The sequence below is a fragment of the Oncorhynchus mykiss genome, chromosome 6 (assembly GCF_057628025.1).
Source record: "Oncorhynchus mykiss isolate SJ-2025 chromosome 6, ASM5762802v1, whole genome shotgun sequence".
Classification (NCBI taxonomy): domain Eukaryota; kingdom Metazoa; phylum Chordata; class Actinopteri; order Salmoniformes; family Salmonidae; genus Oncorhynchus; species Oncorhynchus mykiss.
Window position 1 is genome coordinate 72638357 of NC_143027.1, and position 20266 is coordinate 72658622.

General features: G+C 42.6%; 1 protein-coding gene across 3 annotated transcripts in view; it reads left to right on the plus strand.

Annotated features, from left to right (window-relative positions):
- LOC110526531 (synaptotagmin-7) overlaps window positions 1-19964 on the plus strand; it is a 115408-nt gene extending 95444 nt beyond the window's left edge. For 2 of the 3 annotated variants that reach the window (XM_090238797.1, XM_036980918.2), the window contains 6 exons: window positions 10156-10261; window positions 16099-16363; window positions 16670-16839; window positions 17009-17123; window positions 17362-17561; window positions 18378-19964. In XM_090238797.1, the coding sequence (XP_090094923.1) occupies window positions 10156-10261; window positions 16099-16363; window positions 16670-16839; window positions 17009-17123; window positions 17362-17561; window positions 18378-18482 (961 nt within the window). In that variant the 3' untranslated portion in view covers window positions 18483-19964. Of the gene's footprint in view, window positions 1-10152; window positions 10262-16098; window positions 16364-16669; window positions 16840-17008; window positions 17124-17361; window positions 17562-18377 lie in introns of all 3 variants that reach the window. The other variant, XM_036980917.2, reaches the window with a different exon arrangement.
- The last annotated feature ends 302 nt before the right edge of the window (window positions 19965-20266 follow it).

The window sequence follows — 20266 nt, forward strand, 5'->3', positions numbered from 1 at the left end:
AACTCCATCTAACTCTATCTAACTATATCTAACTCTATGAACTCTATCTAACTCCATGAACTCTATCTAATTCCATCTAACTCCATTAACTCTATCTAACTCCATTAACTCTATCTAACTCCATTAACTCTATCTAACTCCATTAACTATCTAACTCCATCTAACTCCATTAACTCTATCTAATGCCATCTAACTCCATTAACTGTATCTAATGCCATCGAACTTCATTAACTCCATCTAACTCCACTAACTCTATCTAATGCCATCTAACTTCATTAACTCCATCTAACTCCATTAACTCTATCTAATGCCATCTAACTCCATTAACTTTATCTAATGCCATCTAACTTCATTAACTCTATCTAATGCCATCTAACTTCATTAACTCCATCTTACTTCATTAACTGTATCTAATGCCATCTAACTTCATTAACTCCATCTAACTCCATTAACTGTATCTAATGCCATCTAACTCCATTAACTCTATCTAATGCCATCTAACTTCATTAACTCCATCTAACTTCATTAACTCTATCTAATGCCATCTAACTTCATTCACTCCATCTAACTCCATTAACTCTATCTAATGCCATCTAACTTCATTAACTCCATCTTACTTCATTAACTCTATCTAATGCCATCTAACTCCATTAACTCTATCTAATGCCATCTAACTTCATTAACTCCATCTTACTTCATTAACTCTATCTAATGTCATCTAACTTCATTAACTCCATCTAACTTCATTAACTGTATCTAACTCCATTAACTTTATCTAATGCCATCTAACTTCATTAACTGTATCTAACTCCATTAACTCTATCTAATGCCATCTAACTTCATTAACTCCATCTAACTTCATTAACTGTATCTAACTCCATTAACTCCATCTAACTTCATTAACTGTATCTAACTCCATTAACTCTATCTAATGCCATCTAACTTCATTAACTCCATCTAACTTCATTAACTGTATCTAACTCCATTAACTTTATCTAATGCCATCTAACTTCATTAACTGTATCTAATGCCATCTAACTTCATTAACTCCATCTTACTTCATTAACTCTATCTAATGCCATCTAACTTCAGTAACTGTATCTAACTCCATTAACTTTATCTAATGCCATCTAACTTCCTTAACTGTATCTAATGCCATCTAACTTCATTAACTCCATCTAACTCCATTAACTCTATCTAATGCCATCTAACTTCATTAACTCCATCTTACTTCATTAACTCTATCTAATGCCATCTAACTTCATTAACTGTATCTAACTCCATTAACTTTATCTAATGCCATCTAACTTCCTTAACTGTATCTAATGCCATCTAACTTCATTAACTCCATCTAACTCCATTAACTCTATCTAATGCCATCTAACTTCATTAACTCCATCTTACTTCATTAACTCTATCTAATGCCATCTAACTTCATTAACTGTATCTAACTCCATTAACTCTATCTAATGCCATCTAACTTCATTAACTCCATCTTACTTCATTAACTCTATCTAATGCCATCTAACTTCATTAACTCCATCTAACTCCATTAACTTTATCTAATGCCATCTAACTCCATCAACTGTATCTAATGCCATCTAACTCCATTAACTGTATCTAATGCCATCTAACTTCATTAACTGTATCTAATGCCATCTAACTTCATTAACTCTATCTAATGCCATCTAACTTCATTAACTCCATCTTACTTCATTCACTCTATCTAATGCCATCTAACTCCATTAACTCTATCTAATGCCATCTAACTTCATTAACTCCATCTTACTTCATTAACTCTATCTAATGCCATCTAACTTCATTAACTCCATCTAACTCCATTAACTGTATCTAATGCCATCTAACTTCATTAACTCCATCTAACTCCATTAACTGTATCTAATGCCATCTAACTTCATTAACTCCATCTAACTCCATTAACTTTATCTAATGCCATCTAACTTCATTAACTGTATCTAATGCCATCTAACTTCATTAACTCCATCTAACTCCATTAACTGTATCTAATGCCATCTAACTTCATTAACTCCATCTAACTCCATTAACTGTATCTAATGCCATCTAACTTCATTAACTCCATCTAACTCCATTAACTTGATCTAATGCCATCTAACTTCATTAACTGTATCTAATGCCATCTAACTTCATGAACTCTATCTAATGCCATCTAACTTCATTAACTCCATCTAACTCCATTAACTGTATCTAATGCCATCTAACTTCATTAACTGTGTCTAATGCCATCTAACTTCATGAACTTTATCTAATGCCATCTAACTTCATTAACTCTATCTAATGCCATCTAACTTCATTAACTGTATCTAATGCCATCTAACTTCATTAACTCTATCTAATGCCATCTAACTTCATGAACTCTATCTAATGCCATCTAACTTCATTAACTCCATCTAACTCCATTAACTGTATCTAATGCCATCTAACTTCATTAACTCCATCTTACTTCATTAACTCTATCTAATGCCATCTAACTTCATTAACTCCATCTAACTCCATTAACTGTATCTAATGCCATCTAACTTCATTAACTCCATCTAACTCCATTAACTTGATCTAATGCCATCTAACTTCATTAACTGTATCTAATGCCATCTAACTTCATGAACTCTATCTAATGCCATCTAACTTCATTAACTCCATCTAACTCCATTAACTGTATCTAATGCCATCTAACTTCATTAACTGTGTCTAATGCCATCTAACTTCATGAACTTTATCTAATGCCATCTAACTTCATTAACTCTATCTAATGCCATCTAACTTCATTAACTGTATCTAATGCCATCTAACTTCATTAACTCTATCTAATGCCATCTAACTTCATGAACTCTATCTAATGCCATCTAACTTCATTAACTCCATCTAACTCCATTAACTGTATCTAATGCCATCTAACTTCATTAACTCCATCTAACTCCATTACTGTATCTAATGCCATCTAACTCCATCAACTGTATCTAACTCCATTAACTGTATCTAACTCCATCAACTCTATCTAACTCCATTGTATTAAAGTAGAGAACACAATGAAATATTTCGGAAAATGTCAGTTTTCCACATAAGGCTACGCAGTCATTTGTTTATAACTTCTATTTAACTTCCATATAATGGAAGATTTAAAAAAAACATGTTAGAGATGAGGGACACTTCATCATTTCCATTTCAAACTTCTTTAATCTACCTTTGTTCAATTATCTTTTCCCACAACACTCTCCTTCCCTCCGGTTGGTTACACTTCAAGAAGTCTCAATGCATCCTTTGATTTGTTAGTATTGCTGCCGCTTTCATAAAATCAGGAAGCATCTAAAGGCATTTATCTAGTAGATGACATAACATTGTATGCGCCCCTGCAACACAATATACAAAGATATGCACATCAGAATGTGTTTGTTTCACAGTATGTCATCAGGTCCAGGTTCTCTTTAGCACCGTTAGAACAGAGTTAACACTACTCGCTTTTCTTGTTTGTGGAGCAGGGAATTACCGCACCAAAATAAACATTGTAGAAAAAATATGAAAAACTCCAGCGTACACGATTTTACCTCTGCATATTTATTGTCAACATTTTGGTACACATCCTTTTTCAAGACCTTGGAAAAGGTTGTACACCAAAACGTTGACAGTAAATATGCACAGAGGAATTGTGTGTGCAGGAGTTATTTATGTATTTTCTCTACGTCTCTATCTCAGCTTGTCATGGTGTCCCTGAGCAAGTGAGAAAATGTCCCCTCTCTGTCCCCTGGGATGGGACCTGCTGCTTGGTCTAATTAATGGGAGGATAGGTTAGGCTCTCTGACCTGGGGTTAAGGTCATATGATCAGTGTTCGGGTGTCAGGATCTGGCTAGGGATTACAGCATCGATCCCCAGGGGATGTAGTATTGAGTGTGTATTTGTGTGTCAGTATTTGTCGTGTGATGTCATGTGTGTGACGGTGCATATCATTTGTCATTGCTGTATTAAGACCACACAAACATTTGGAATAGTAATATCAAAATGTACAATATCTCTTGGGGGAGAGTCATTGTTCTATAACAGTCTGAGGTGTTGCGACGGGATTGGGCAGAGGAGTTAGAACAGGAGAAGGTTAATGTTCTGTCAGAGCCTGTTGTACGAGGGCAGGGTACAGCTGGGGGTGATTCTACAGTTTTCCTATAGACTTTTCCAGTGAATCAGCTGTTTGCTCCATGGCATCTTCACCCCCCTAGGGGCACAGTGGTATTTGGGTATGGAGAGAGGATGAGTAGGCATGACTGAGGTCAAGGGGCCTGATGACAATGTGGCCTACTGTCCCTGTCCCTGCTCCACAGGAGGTTTAGATTGCCTTGGTTTCTATTATCTCCTTATGGGAGGTAATGGTTACCCGGCCGTATCCCTAGAAATATAATCACGGTACCATACAACCTTCGTTGGGTGTGTACAGGATGAATTATATAACCATTGAATTTGTGAGGGAAGGAGAGCAATGGACTAGTCTTTACTTTACAGTAGCTCATATCAATGGACTAGTCTTTACTTTACAGTAGCTCATATCAATGGACTAGTCTTTACTTTACAGTAGTTCATATCAATGGACTAGTCTTTACTTTACAGTAGCTCATATCAATTGGCTAGTCTTTACTTTACATTAGCTCATATCAACGGTCTAGTCATTACTGTACATTAGCTCATATTTCGCTGGCTTCCCATCAGTACTCAGAGCCCATCAGAGCTCTCCTATGATGTTTATAGCGGTCCACTACACACATAACCTCCCTCAATATTAGCCTACTACAGTGGTGTAGTGCTGTTGTTTAGGTGTGTGAGTGCAACAATCTGTTAAAAATGATGTCATAACTTCTCAGTCAAAGTTTGTACCAACAGATATAGCCTATTGAATATTATTATAGAATATGCATAAAATGCATCTTCCAATTGCAACGTCTGCACTATGCCCACACATATTGTCTCAAGAAAATGGTATAGTTTATATGTTTATTTGTCACATGCTTCGTATACAACAGGCGTAGACTAACAGTGAAATGTTTACTTACGGGCCCTACCCAAATATGCAGAGAGATCACCAAGTTAGGCATATGTAATTTCAAAATAGGCCATCATCACTGTCAATCGTTAATAATCGTTAATAATCGTTAATAATAATGTTCACGTTTTACTGGTGAAATGTCCAAACTGCGTGAAAAGGAGTGCGTAGCTGGCTGCAGGGAAGTCAGGCGCAGGAGAGCAGAAATGGGTAGCAAACGGAGCCCTTTATTGAGGCGAATAAAACACGGTACATAGAAACTAAACACACACGGGTTACAATAACCCGGTGTAAACCAGCCTGGAGTACACATACATTTACATATAACAATTCCACACACAGACATGGGGGGAAACCGAGGGTTATATGCACGGCGAGTAATGAGGGAATGCAAACCAGGTGTGTGGGAAAACAAGACAAAACAAATGGAAAATGAAAGGTGGCGATAGCTAGAAGACCGGTGACATCGATCACCGAACGCCGCCCGAACAAGGAGAGGGACCGACCTCGGCGGAAGTCGTGACACTGTGTCTACATGCAGATCATTTGATCTCAATCAGTTTCATGGGAATATGCATGTAGAGCTTCTTCAATGACTGTTTTGTGAGAGAATTAGAGCAGATGATTTTAACAAACTATTAACCTTTCTTGTATTTTGTTTCAATCAAAGCATACAGTATAACCTGCTTAGTGGCGCGCGCTGTGACTATTCAACTTCAGCTAACCATCCTAAAATGTCATTAGAAATGAGTGAAGTGTTTTTGGTGTAACAGTATGGTTACAGTGGGGCAAAAAAGTATTTAGTCAGCCACCATATACTTATTTTCCACCATAATTTGCAATTAAATTAATAAAAAATCCTACAATGTGATTTTCTGGATTTTTTTCTCATTTTGTCTGTCATAGTTGAAGTGTACCTATGATGGAAATTACAGGCCTCTCTCATCTTTTTAAGTGGGAGAACTTGCACAATTGGTGGCTGACTAAATACTTTTTTTGCCCCACTGTATAGACTTACTATGCTATGCTATTATATTTGGTTTTGTTATGTAAAATACAAATGAATTATTATGTGATCTTGCGGGACATTGATTCATCTTCAGATTTTTTCCCCCCACAAATATTAATGGAGTTAGATAGAGTTAATGGAGTCGTGTATTCTCAATTGTAAAAAGTGAGGGAGCTCCCTCGCTCTCCGGCAGCACTACATCACTGGCCTACTAGTAGGTCTCACTTCAGAGCAGTGAGGGTCTGTCTGTTTATTTCAAAGGATCTTTGACCTTCAGAAGTTATTACACTCAAGGGCGTGTCTGTGACCTTCACACCTAACTACAGTATGATACTAGGTTATAACTACCAATATTATTTGGTTACTATTACACTATTCTCTATTGACACTAGGGTATTATGCTATGTTAACTCAGGTTTTTGTGTAGGGCAGTGGATCCAGGGCTGTGTGTATGTGCCTGTCTGTCTGTCTGTCTGTTGTGTGTGTCTTTGTCTCTTGTATTGGTCTTTAAGTGAATAATGGGGATGGTGTCATGGGGAGGTGGGTAGGGGAGGGTACTGGGAACAGGCGGGCAGGAGGGGTTTTCTTCTTGTGCTCTCTCTAGCCTTGCAGCGGAGTGTCCCCCACCTTTTCCCTTTGGTCTCAGGCTCTGGGCACAGGTAACAATCCATAAGGATATTATCACAGGTCATGGTGAGAAGTAGAGGCCTCGCCTGCCTCCACATGCCCCCGCTAGTGTGTGTGTGCGTGTGTGAGTGTGTGTGTTTGTTTTCCTGGAGGCACTCACCTGCACCTGTCATATGTCCTCCAATCCCGTTGTGTCTTGCTGTTGATGTGGCTGCCTTTTTGCTGCCCTCTGTGACCCCCTGCCAAGCCCCCATGCTGCACGCCTACCCTCCTTTTACTCCCTCCAACCCAAGTGCTAGCTGTCTCTCCAGCCGTTGCCGTGCCAACAGAGCAGCCCATATTCTTTAGCTGGTGATCTGGGAAGGGAAGCAGCAGGGTTTGGTCCAGGCTCCATCAGCCACCTCTGGCAGCTGCATGCCATTACAAGTTGACTGACATGACCCTCACTGTGCCGTCACACAACTATGCCACATGTTAGCATCACGTTAGCCCCACGTTAGCCTCATCAGTTAGCCTTAACAGTAACATATGGAAGAAGAGAGAAGATGACCTTACATAACTCTATGTAGTTAGAGTGCTTTGTATAGAGTCTCTCCTGTTAGCCTATTCGTAGTCATATGTTTTGATGGAAGGAAGTTGATTGAATCAGACTGAGACAGTCATTCCCTGTGGGTGGGACACGAGTCTCTAGACATCGACAGCAGGCTTTGGGTTAGATCCAACCTTTAATGAATCAGCATACAGGGAGATCATAGACTAAGGAAGGAAAGAGAAATGGAAAAGATAGATTAGGACTGAGGGCGTAAAGAGGAAGGACAGCAGGAGATGTTGGATATGAGAAAATTGTCGTGATTCAGTAAAGATAAGGTCAACGGAAGACGAGGCAAGGTGTATCAGTTGTTGAGATGTTTGTCACTTTGACCTCTCCCCCTTCCATCATCTTATGTCTCCCCTCATTCAACCCCCTCCCCTGCAGTCTATGGTGTGAATCCTCCTGACAGCTTTCCCCTCCAATCACAGCTATGCCAATCAAGAGATCCCCCTGGAACCAGGCTCATCCACATTACCGGTTTTACATGCACTTACCTGTCTGTCTGTATGTCTGTCAACATTCATTGTATGTGTCTTTCTCTGTCTGATGCCCCACTCCTTACTCTATACGTGCTCCATTATTTGCCTGTGTTCCTGTCTGTGACTGGGTGTCAACCCGTGTCTGTCTCGTTCTGTCTCTTTGTCTGTCTGATCTGGATAACTCAGTCTTATCCTCGCCAAGTGGATAAACTCTGTTATTTATTTGTTGCTCATTCAACTTCACTGATCACCTACACCTAGGGTTCAGTGATCCATTTGTTTGCTCTATAAGGCACTAAATGGATGTTAGACAGGAAGGGGAATGACTAAAGAAATGGGGGTAAGTGGTGTACGTAGAGTTGCAAAATTCTGGTAACTTTTCCAGAATTCCAAAGTTTTCCAGATATCCTGGTTAAAGGATACCAGATTCCCTGCGTATTCCCTCTTTATTACAGGAATCTTCCAACAGGGATTTCTAGAAAACCGGAGAATTTTGGAAAAGTTACAAGAGTTTTGCAACTCTACCTACACCACTTACCCCCATTCCTTTAGTCATTCTCCTTCCTGTCTAACATCCATTTAGTGCCTTATAGCGAAAACAAATGGATCACTGGACAGACAGACAGACAGACAGACATGAAATGGGACGTAGTCATCCCTAGATTCTCAGATACAGGCAGCAAAAACTAGCTGAGAGATTGTTTTGTATGTGCATGGTGTTGCTTGCGCTTTGCTAAACTGTAGTATAATGGCACAGTGAAACTCTGCATGCCTCCGTTTTACTGTATATAAGTGAAATCCAGCCAGCCAGCCAGTGTTCATGGAAGGACACAGTGCACTAGAGTTACAGTCTCTCTCTTGTGTTAGGCAGCCCAACCCAACCACAGATACTGGATTTGCATTTGTGGACTGACCCTTCACACAGAGAGAGCCCGACCAGACAGAGACATGTCTGCGGTCCTACAACAGTGACTGACCCCTCAAACGACCAGGAACACAGACATCTGTAGCCTCAACCACAAAATTACTGATACTTCAGGAACCACAATTACCATCCTCCCTCCTCCTTGATAACCTATATGGCTAACATGCCCACATGCATCCTCTAACATCCCACTGGATTGGGATTAACCTCACTCAGCCAAACGATTAGTTCCTTGTATCTATTTGGCGGTTAACATGTTGTGTGTGTGTTATGTTTATACCCTCCCACATCTTTGGAATTGTTAGCTAGATTACTTGTTGGTTATTACTGCATTGTCGGAACTAGAAGCACAAGCATTTCGCTACACTCGCATTAACATCTGCTAACCATGTGTATGTGACAAATAAAATTTGATTTGATTTGATTCTCTATTATTCTCTTTTTCTCTCGCTCACCTACTTCTTTTTCCTGTCAGCCTTTCTGATGTACTGCCTCCAGCCATCTCCCTCCCTCTCTGACTCGTCCTCTTATTTTGCATGCCCATGTCAAGTCCGTTTCTCGTCTCTATTCTTTAGTCCTTATTGTGCTCTCTTACGAAAAGTTAGTCTTGTTTTTTTTGTTTCCAGGCCTCTTATCCTCTCCTATCTCCTCTATTTCTCTTCCAGCTTCAACTGAACTATGCTGTGGTGTCTGTCTCTGTCTCACGTTCATTTGAGTCAGTAACCTCACTTTGTTCATTCTGTTAATCCTCCTAGTCTTAACAAAGACAAATCCCCCCTTTTCTCTGCAGAGATAAATCTTCAAATCTACTTCTTCTTCTGCACTCATCTTTCCCACAGCACCCATTCCTAATCCCACTTCCTCTCCCGCCATTTCTACAGTGCACCTGCACTGTTTTTCCTCTCTCTTCCTCTTGTCATTTTCCAGTGTGTAACCTGTAATTAGTGTTGTCTGTCTATGTGTCTTGACTTGTGTCACCTGCTATAGCTCAGCATGTCTTCTGCTCAACAGACTGTTACAACATATTGGCTAGGAACACTTTGTCTCCAACACCCAGTCCTCCCCCACCCTGTCCTTCCTCTTTTACTCTTTCGTTCATTAATTGTGTCGATTTTTGTGGCTGTTTTGCAAATATCACACTACTACATGATTGTAGTGACTATGGTTTGGAACTAAGTGTGCATGTATGTGTGTGAAGGTGTGAGTGAGAGTGTAAGTCACTAACATTCCCGTGTTACTCCCAAGTCTGGGACATTATCAGTCACATTAAGATCTGGACATTCAGCCTTGACACAAGACCTTGCAGCCTCACCTGTGGTGGGAAGCCATTTGACGAGCTGCAGGTTGCAGCACAGACCTGAGGCTGGCTCTTTGTCTTCAGAAGCAGGATTCTCCTAGTGCTCCGTTGGCCTCTCTCTCAGTGTCCGTCCTGACTGTGTCTCTGACCCCCCCCCCCCCAGCAGGAGCCTGGGTAAACCTGGGAGCCAGACCCCAGATGAGGCAGGCCGCCTCGGGAACTCCTTTGTCACAGACCTGACCAACTCTGTCACCACCAGCGACATTCACATGGTGAGAAAACCTGCTCCCTTCCCCTCTGTCTGTGTTAATGATTGTTCATCTGTACTCCTCTCTGCGTGTCTATGGGTTTGTCCACATCCACCCACTTGTGGCAGCATTTAGATGTCTTAAATGACAAAACATGCTAATTACATGACATTTCCCAACCCAGCTTGGCTATCACAAAGGAGAAACTCAGTAGAATATGCTTTGTTCAGCAAAAGCTGGTAATTACGCTGCGAACACAGTGCTGTGAGTGCTGGGTGGACAGGGCGCGGGTGGGGGATGGGCCTGTATTATTATGTGGGTTGCACGTCTGCGTTATGGAGGTCCCGATGATGCTTAATGATGATACTTTCACTTTGAGGGGGAGCCAACAGGGCCTGTCAGTTGGATCAGACCTGCAGTTGGCCACGGTCTCTTTCCATCTCTGGTCTCTCACAATGTGAGTCGAAGACTTTCACTAGGCCTAGTTAATATCGATAACTTTTTTTCATCACTGAGGCACAGTTTCTTTTTTTTGGGGGGGGGGGGGGGGGGTCATTGTGATACTACCTATGCAGGATTTTAGAAGTTTTATATGCTTTTATAGAAGTGAGTTAGTTTGAATAATCCCGGTACCCAGAATCAATTATTGCGTACGCTGGCCAGCTACGTCAATCTGTCACAAGGGATTTGCTTTACATTTATTTTTATTTCACCTTTATTTAACCAGGTAGGCCAGTTGAGAACCAGTTCTCATTTACAACTGCGACCTGGCCAAGCTAAAGCAAAGCAGTGTGACAAAAACAACAACACAAGAGTTACACATAAACAAACGTACAGTCAATAACAGAATAGAAAAGTATATGTACAGTGTGTGCAAATGTAGTAAGATTAGGGAGGTAATGCAATAAATAGGCCAAAATAATTTTAATTTAGCATTAACACTGGAGTGATAGATGTGCAGATGATGATGTGCAAGTAGAGATAAATAAATAACAATATGGGGATGAGGGAGTTGTGTGTGCTATTTACAGATGGGCTGTGTACAGGTACAGTGATCGGTAAGCTGCTCTGACAGCTAATGCTTAAAGTTAGAGAGGGAGATATGTCTCCAGCTTCAGTGATTTTTGCAATTCGTTTCAGTCATTGGCAGTAGAGAACTGGAAGGAATTGCGGCCAAAGGAGGTGTTGGCTTTGGGGATGACCAGTGAAATATACCTGCTGGAGCGCGTGCTATGTGTGGGTGTTGCTATGGTGACCAGTGAGCTGAGATAAGGCAGGGCTTTACCTAGCAAAGACTTATAGATGACCTGGAGCCAATGGGTTTGGAGACAAATATGTAGCGAGGGCCAGCCAACGAGAGCATACAGGTCGCAGTGGTGGGTAGTATATGGGGCTTTGGTGACAAAACGGATGGCACTGTGATAGACTTCATCCAATTTGCTGAAAAGAGTGTTGGAGGCTATTTTGTAAATGACATCGCCGAAGTCAAGGATCGGTAGGATAGTCAGTTTTACGAGGGTATGTTTGGCAGCATGAGTGAAGGAGGCTTTGTTGCGAAGTAGGAAGCAGATTCTAGATTTAATTTTGGGTTGGATATGCTTAATGTGAGTCTGAAAGGAGAGTTTACAGTCTAACCAGACACCTAGGTACAGTATTTGTAGTTGTCCACATATTCTAAGTCAGAACCGTACAGAGTGGAGGTTCGATTAACCTCTCTGGTACACGCTAGCGTCCCACCTCGACAACAGCCAGTGAAATTGCAGGGCGCCAAATTCAAAACAACAGAAATCCCATAATTACAATTCCTCAAACATACAAGTATTATACACTATTTTAAAGATAAACGTCTTGTAAATCCAACCACAGTGTCCAATTTCAAAAAGGCTTTACTGCGAAAGCACACCATGCGATTATGTTTGGTCAGCACCTAGTCACAGAAAACCATACAGCCATTTTCCAGCCAAGGAGAGGGCTCACAAGTCAGAAATAGCGATTAAATGAATCACTAACCTTTGATGATCTTCATCAGATGGCACTCATAGGACTTCATGTTACACAATACATGTATGTTTTGTTCGATAAAGTTCATATTTATATGCAAAAATCTCAGTTTACATTGACTCGTTATGTTCAGAAATGCATTGTCTCAGACAAACGTTCGGTGAAAGTGCAGAGAGCCACATCAAATTACTGAAATAATCATCATAAACATTGATAAACGATACAAGTGTTAAACATAAGAATAAAGATAAACTTCTCCTTAATGCAACCGCTGTTTCAGATTTCAAAAAGGCTTTACTGCGAAAGCACACTTTGCGATTATGTTAGGTCAGCACCTAACCACAGAAACCCATACAGCCATTTTCCAGCTAAGGAGAGGGCTCACAAGTCAGAAATAGCATTAAAATGAATCCCTTACCTTTGATGATCTTCATCTGGTGGCACTCCCAGGTCTCCATGTTAGATAGTAAATGTTTGTTTTGTTCAATAATGTCCCTCTTTATGACCAAAAACTTCATTTTTGTTCACGCGTTTTGTCCAGTAATTCAAATGCTCAAGGCGCTTGCACTAAGTCCAGACAAAAAGTTTTTAAAAAGTACAATAAAAACATGCCAAACGATGTTTAAAATCAATCCTCCGGTTGTTTTTGTCATAAATAATCAATAATTATTTCAACCGGACCAAAGCTTCGTCAATAGAAAAAGAGAAACAAGAAAGGCGTGTTCCCAATCAGGCGCATGGCTGATGTCTGGAAATTTCCACTGGCCACTGATTGAAAGTGCTGCATCTCCCTCATTTTTCAGAGTAAAAGCCTGAAACAATGCCTAAAGACTGGCCACATGTAGAAGAAGCCATAGAGCTCATGAACTGCTGTTCACAAATGCTCTCCATCCAACCTCACTGAGCTCGAGCTGTTTTGCAAGGAGGAATGGGAAAAAATGTTAGTCTCTCGATGTGCAAAACTGATAGAGACATACCCCAAACGACTTACAGCTGTAATCGCAGCAAAAGGTGGCGCTACAAAGTATTAACTTAAGGGGGCTGAATAATTTTGCACGCCCAATTTTTCAGTTTTTGATTTGTTAAAAAAGTTTGAAATATCCAATAAATGTCGTTCCACTTCATGATTGTGTCCCACTTGTTGTTGATCCTTCACAAAAAAATACAGTTTTATATCTTTATGTTTGAAGCCTGAAATGTGGCAAAAGGTCGCAAAGTTCAAGGGGGCCGAATAGTTTCGCAAGGCACTGTTCTCATATTCTGAGCAAGGAACTTAAACGTTAGCTTTTTTACATGGCACATATTGCACTTTTACTTTCTCTCCAAAACTGTGTTTTTGCATTATTTAAACCAAATTGAACATGTTTCATTATTTATTTGAGACTAAATTGATTTTATTTAAGTATTGTATTAAGTTCAAAAAAGTGTTCATTGTTCATTCAGTATTGTTGTAATTGTCATTTATTACAAATATACAAATCGGCTGATTAATTGGTATCGGCTTTTTTTGGTCCTCTAATCATCGTTATCGGCGTTGAAAAATCATAATCGGTCGACCTCTAGTCCAGGTTAGTGATGCTAGTCGGGCGGGAGGGTGCGGGCAGTAATCGGTTGAAGAGCATGCATTTAGCTTTACTAGCATTTAAAAGCAGTTGGAGGTCACGGAAGGAGTGTTGTATGGCATTGAAGCTCATTTGGAGGTTTGTTAACACAGTGTCCAAAGAAGGGCCAGATGTATACAGAATGGTGTCGTCTGCGTAGAGGTGGATCAGAGAATCACCAGCAGCAAGGGTGACATCATTGATGTATACAGAGAAAAGAGTCTGCCCGAGAATTGAACCCTGTGGGACCCCCATAGAGACTGCCAGAGGTCCGGACAACAGGCCCTCCGATTTAACACACTGAACTCTATCTGTGAAGTAGTTGGCAAACCAGGCAAGGCAGTCATTTGAAAAGCCAAGGCTATTGAGTCTGCCGATAAGAATGCAGGGATTGATAGAGTCGAAAGCCTTGGCCAGGTTGATGAAGACTGCTGCACAGTACTGTCTTTTATCGATGGAGGTTATGATATCGTTTTGGACCTTGAGCATGGCTGAGGTGATCTGTTTGTTAACTTGGCTTTCAAAGATTTTAGAAAGGCAGGGCAGGATGGATATAGGTCTATAACAGTTTGGGTGTAGAGTGTCTCCCCATTTGAAGAGGAGGATGACCGCGGCAGCTATCCAATCTTTGGAGATCTCAGACGATACGAGAGAGAGGTTGAACAGGCTAGTAATAGGGGTTGCAACAATTTTGGCTAATCATTTTAGAAAGAGAGGGTCCAGATTGCCTAGCCCGGCTGATTTGTAGGGATCCAGATTCTGCAGCTCTTTCAGAACATCAACTGTCTGGATTTGGGTGAAGGAGAAGCGGGGGGGGGGGGGGACTTGGGCAAGTTTCTGCAGGGGGTGCTGAGATGTTGGCCGGGGTAGGGGTAGCCAGGTGGAAAGCATGGCTAACCTTAGAAAAATGCTTATTGAAATGATTGATTATCGTATATTTATCGGTGGTGACAGTGTTTCCTAGCCTCAGTGCAGTGGGCAGCTGGGAGGAGGTGCTCTTATTCTCCATGGACTTTACAGTGTCCCAAAACTTTTTGGAATTAGTGCTACAGGATGCAAATTTCTGTTTGAAAAAGCTAGCCTTTGCTTTCCTAACTGACTGTGTATATTGGTTCCTGACTTACCTGAAAAGTTGCATATCGCCGGGGCTATTCGATGCTGATGCAGTACGCCACAGGATGTTTTTGTGCTGGTTGGTGTGGTGTGTGTACATATTATGTTAATAATATGATTAACCTCGTGTTCTGACCCTCACATGGTCTGGGGGTGGAGAGATGTGAATAGTGTAGGTGGGCTCAGTATGTGGTTGTATTTTGTGGAGTTGTAGGTTCTGTATCTATGTGGGTTATGTGGGTTTCAGGCGAAGCGATTTGGCAACAAGTAAAAGAGAATAAATAACAGATTGACCCTGAAAAATTTTGAAAACTAGGTGGGGCAAATTTCAGGAGCGCTGTCTCGATGTGTGCATGCATGCGTCCATGTAAATATGTCTGTGTGCGCATGTGTGTGTTCATGAAAGACAGACAGACATCAGACACCAAGAGGGTGAAGGAGGAGAGATGATCAGATTTAGAACGAGGAGGCAAAGCAACAGCGAGATGTGTGGGAGAGAATACAGAATGTGAGATTAAATTCCAGGAACTGCACCTTGGGCCAAGCCTCTGGTCCCTCTCTATCAGATAGCAGCCTTTTAACTGCATTTCCTTCCCTCCCTCGGGGCCCAGCTCCAGTTAGGCAGGGGGTCTCTCTATTCACAGAATACCTCCTGCCTCTCCGCTCAAGATATGCCTTCTCCCCCATCGCTCCCTCCCTTATCGCTCAGTAAAGACCAGACATATGACATAACATTATCTGAACGTTAGGCTAGCATGATGGCAGCATTGCACGTGAGTTCCAGTGCTGTTTGACTGCCCCCTTGTGGATGAGAAATAAAGCTCCTTGTTCACCTTGGGTGTTCATGTCCCTGAGTGTTTCATCTGTGTGTTCCATGCTGGGAAAGGGTGGGGGTATTGGGATGAGGGTTGTTGAGTGTACAAAGGGAGAATCTCAATTGCATACTACTCGCGTCTTCTCTCCTTTCTCCTCGCCTCCTTCTCAAAACCCATTGGATGAGAGTGCCAGAGGTCCCTCCCCTCTGACCTTCTCCAATGTGTTTTGAGAAGGAGTCAAGGAGAGAGGACGCGAGGAGTATGCAATTGCGATTCTACCATCGTATAGACTGGATAAATATTAGAGTTCTCTGCTGCTGTTCTCTCCCAGCTCTCTCCAGGCTCAGAAGAGGACACAGAAGGGCCTGTGGTTGAGAAGCTGGGCCGGATTCAGTTCAGTGTGGGCTACAGCTTCCAGGACTCCACCCTGACCGTCAAGATCCTTACGGGCCAGGAGCTCCCCGCCAAGGACTTCTCTGGCACCTCAGACCCCTTCGTCAAACTCTACCTGCTGCCTGACAAGAAGCACAAGCTGGAGACCAAGGTCAAGAGGAAGAACCTCAATCCTCGCTGGAACGAGACCTTCCTGTTTGAAGGTCAGACTGTGAAATCACCCTGCATACGAGGCTGCGTACCTAATGGCGCCCTATTCTGCACTACTTTTGATCACAGCCCTATGGGCCCCTGTAGTGCACTACATAGGGAATAGGATGCCATTTGGGACGCAATGGCAACTACTGCACATTATAAAAAACACACATCTGGTCTTAGAACTATACACATAACTAGACAAATGGCTATTGGTTATCCTGTATAAAGTCTGAAAGAGTACTCCCTAAATCTCTGTCCAGCACATATCAGCCTCTTATCTGTCTGTTTATGTATCTGTCTGTTCCCCCCAGGATTCCCCTATGAGAAGGTGATCCAGAGGACCCTCTATATGCAGGTGCTGGATTACGATCGCTTCAGCAGGAACGACCCCATCGGGGAGGTGTCCATTCCCCTTAACAAGGTGGACCTGGGCAACCAGCAGACCTACTGGAAGGAGCTGAAGCCCTGCAGCGACGGCAGCGTGAGTAAAGTACACACACAGACTAGGACAGTTGCAGAGGGACAGGGGATGAGGGGGAAGGGTAGGAGAGAGGGAACAAGGAGAAGGAGGGATGATGGGAAGACAGAAGGGGGTAGAGGAGATGAAGGGAGAGAGGGTTGGTGAGTGGTGATGTCATTGTGTTTCTCAGGGGAGTCGAGGAGACCTGCTGGTGTCACTGTGCTACAACCCTCAAGCCAACACCATCACTGTGACCATCATCAAAGCCCGCAACCTGAAAGCCATGGACATTGGAGGCACCTCTGGTACAGTACATACAATACTCTGTCATCACCTATTTCCTGTGCTACAGTCTGTCTACCGTAACATGTGTCAATGTGGTTTCAGTATCTCTCCATCCATACGGCATCCAAAATGACACCCTATTCCCTATATAGTGCACTACTTTCTATGAGCCCTGGTCAAAATAAGTGTACTGTATAGGGATTAGGGTGCCATTTGGGATGAAACCTCTGTGTTTAAGTGATGTGTCTCCCCCGTCAGATCCGTATGTGAAGCTGTGGCTGATGCACAAGGACAAGCGTGTGGAGAAGAAGAAGACGGTGACAATGAAGTGCTGTCTGAACCCCGTGTTCAACGAGTCCTTCCCCTTCGACGTCCCCGCCCACGTGCTCCGAGAGACCACCATCATCATCACCGTCATGGACAAGGACAAGCTCAGTCGCAATGACGTCATCGGCAAGGTACCGCCCCCTCGTAACGCCCAGACCACCAGCCACGTACATCACCAGTCCACACTGACCCCTGCTGGCACATCTTGAGACACACACACACATGCACACGCACACATACATAAACTCATAACACACACACACACACACACAATGATCCTGCTCTCACACACACTAACACAACGACACATTAACAGTCACTGTCTCAAGATTGCTCTTACATACTGACACAGTGAGATTGATATCCATTGATTGTGTGGTTTGTTTGTGGCACACAGAGGCACTATCCCATTGATTTTCTGACACACTGTAACCCTCATACAGGCTTCCTTACTATGGATCCAGTGTCTGATAGTGACCCCTCAGTAAACCAAACACGCCTCATCACAGGCTCTGGCCCTTTCACCCACAGTCTAATCACCAGCAGTAAAACACAGCTGCGGCTTGCTTGGGAGCCTCCATCTCTCTGTCTAAACATAAGTCTCATTCTCACACAAATCTTTCCCCCTGTTTCCCCTGCTCTGAAAATTGCTGAGAGTAAAACAGCTGTTTCATCTTAATGACTCTCCTCAGCTCCCGATATGAATTAAATTCAGATTAGGGTGATTGGCAAGCTTTATGGTAACAGCAGGGACACTCCAGACTTCAGAGAGTTTAGTTTACCTCTCTCTGTTTGAGTATGAGTAATATCGATCTCTGTGACGTCAGATATCCTGCTTATCCATCTCACCCCCCTCGCTCTCTTTCACTCCATCTCTCTCTCCTCCTCCCTTCCTCCCCTTCTCTTCCTCTCTTTCTTCCCACCCTCCCTCTTGCTCTCTCTCTCAGATCTATCTCTCGTGGAAGAGTGGTCCAGCGGAGGTGAAGCACTGGAAGGACATGATGGGTAAACCTCGTAATGCCGTGCAGCAGTGGCATGCCCTCAAGGCCTGATACTGTAGGTCCAGTCACATCCACCCAGACCATCCCAGCCCCCTGCCCTGCCCTCCCACCCTATCGTTATGCACAAGGCTGACTCGCTGCAGAACATGGGTACAAATAGCCATCCAACGCATCCACCCTACGCATCCACCCTCTCCTCCTGCCTGTCCTCTCTCAGATCCCTAATGAGCTTCTCCTTCCTCTACTCCTCTCTGTTTAGCCGGGTCCTTTCTGAGTCTTGTTGCTTTTAAGTCATACCTTCCTCTCAACCATAGTTTTTTCTCCTTGGTCCACCTTTACTCTGTTTTACTCTGGAGCAGCACACTCTGCCAGCCCTAGGGTGAGCCTCAGCCACCAACAAAAACAGGTTAAAATAGACCATATAAGAATCCTGCGTAAGGAGCTGGTGAAGGGCCTGTCTTTCAGGAAACATTAAATCTGTGACTGTGTGACAGACTGACCGACAAGGAATCCAGTTCCACCATTAATCCTGTGTCTCTCCATCGTTCTCCTGTGTCAGTGAGGGGAGGCTACTTCTCTCCCTAGTCACTGCTCTCTCTGTCGTCAGAAGCAATCTGGTTGGCTGTTCATTTTTTTTTTTTTGCTTCCCACGTTGACCCTTTGGTCCATTCCCTTCTGCAAACACACAGAGAATATAACAGGAAGGATCGATAGAGAGAGAGTTGCAAACCAATGGTATAGAAGAGGGATGGACTGTCTGGATGATAATGGAATTAGACGTGACACTGTCACTCCACCCCGTTCATCATCTCTGATCTCTTTCTCTCCCACCACTGTGGTGAGTCTTCCCTGGCTGGACCCCCTTGTTGTCTGTGCGTGCTGTGGGTGATGTGCTGTAACTCCAAATGAATTTCTAGATGAAAAAAGGAGAAAATGACTGATCATTTACACTGGTCCATGGGGGAAATGTAAAAAGACGTTCCTATTTTCTGGAGAGAAAAAAAAAGATTAATGACAGAAAAAGAGTAAAGTCATCAATGTTGTGTTTTGTTTTTAAAAAGCCTAAAGAGACCAATCAAAATGTTCTTCCAGAGACAGTAAATAGAAGCAAAAAGACAGCTATTATTCTGTCGTATTCTCTGTGTGTGTGTGTGTGTGTGTGTGTGTGTGTGCGTGTGTGTGTGCGTGCGTGCGTGCGTGTCAGCGAAAGTTAGAGTGTGAATGCGAGTGCAAGTGTGTGAAAGTATTGGGCTTGCACTGCTATCAAATGAATAACGACAATGTTACTGATAATAATGATGACAATAATAATCATCAGTATTCTACTGGATATGTTTGAAGACTTGGAGAGGTCACAGCAGCTAAGCAGTGACAGAGAGAGAGGGGTACAGTCTGTAGGGTAGTGCCTGCTACCTGGTGTGGAACGGTAAGCAGAGGAGGAACTTGACATGAACCACCAGTCTTCATCTGAGCTGCTTTCTCTCAATTGCATCATCCACTGCAGATAACCATAAATAAATGCCCCTCTCCCAACCGAGTCAGTTTTGTTTCTAATGGAGCACTAAGCCAATTGATCTTGTCCCCATCAAGGTTGGTAACGTTACCTGTTTGTCTCTCTCAGTCATTTTGTGTAATTCTGCCTGTCTGTTGGAACGTGTGTCTGTAACGTCAGTTGGTCTGTAAGTCATTTAGTCAACATCTTATTCATTAGTGTGCATGTCACAGAACACATTGTTATAAGAATGTTAGTAGATAAATGTTTAGGGTCTTAGTGGAAGGCTGTTCCATTACTGGCCAAACCCCCTCTGCTCTGTCCTGCTCCAGATGTTAGATAG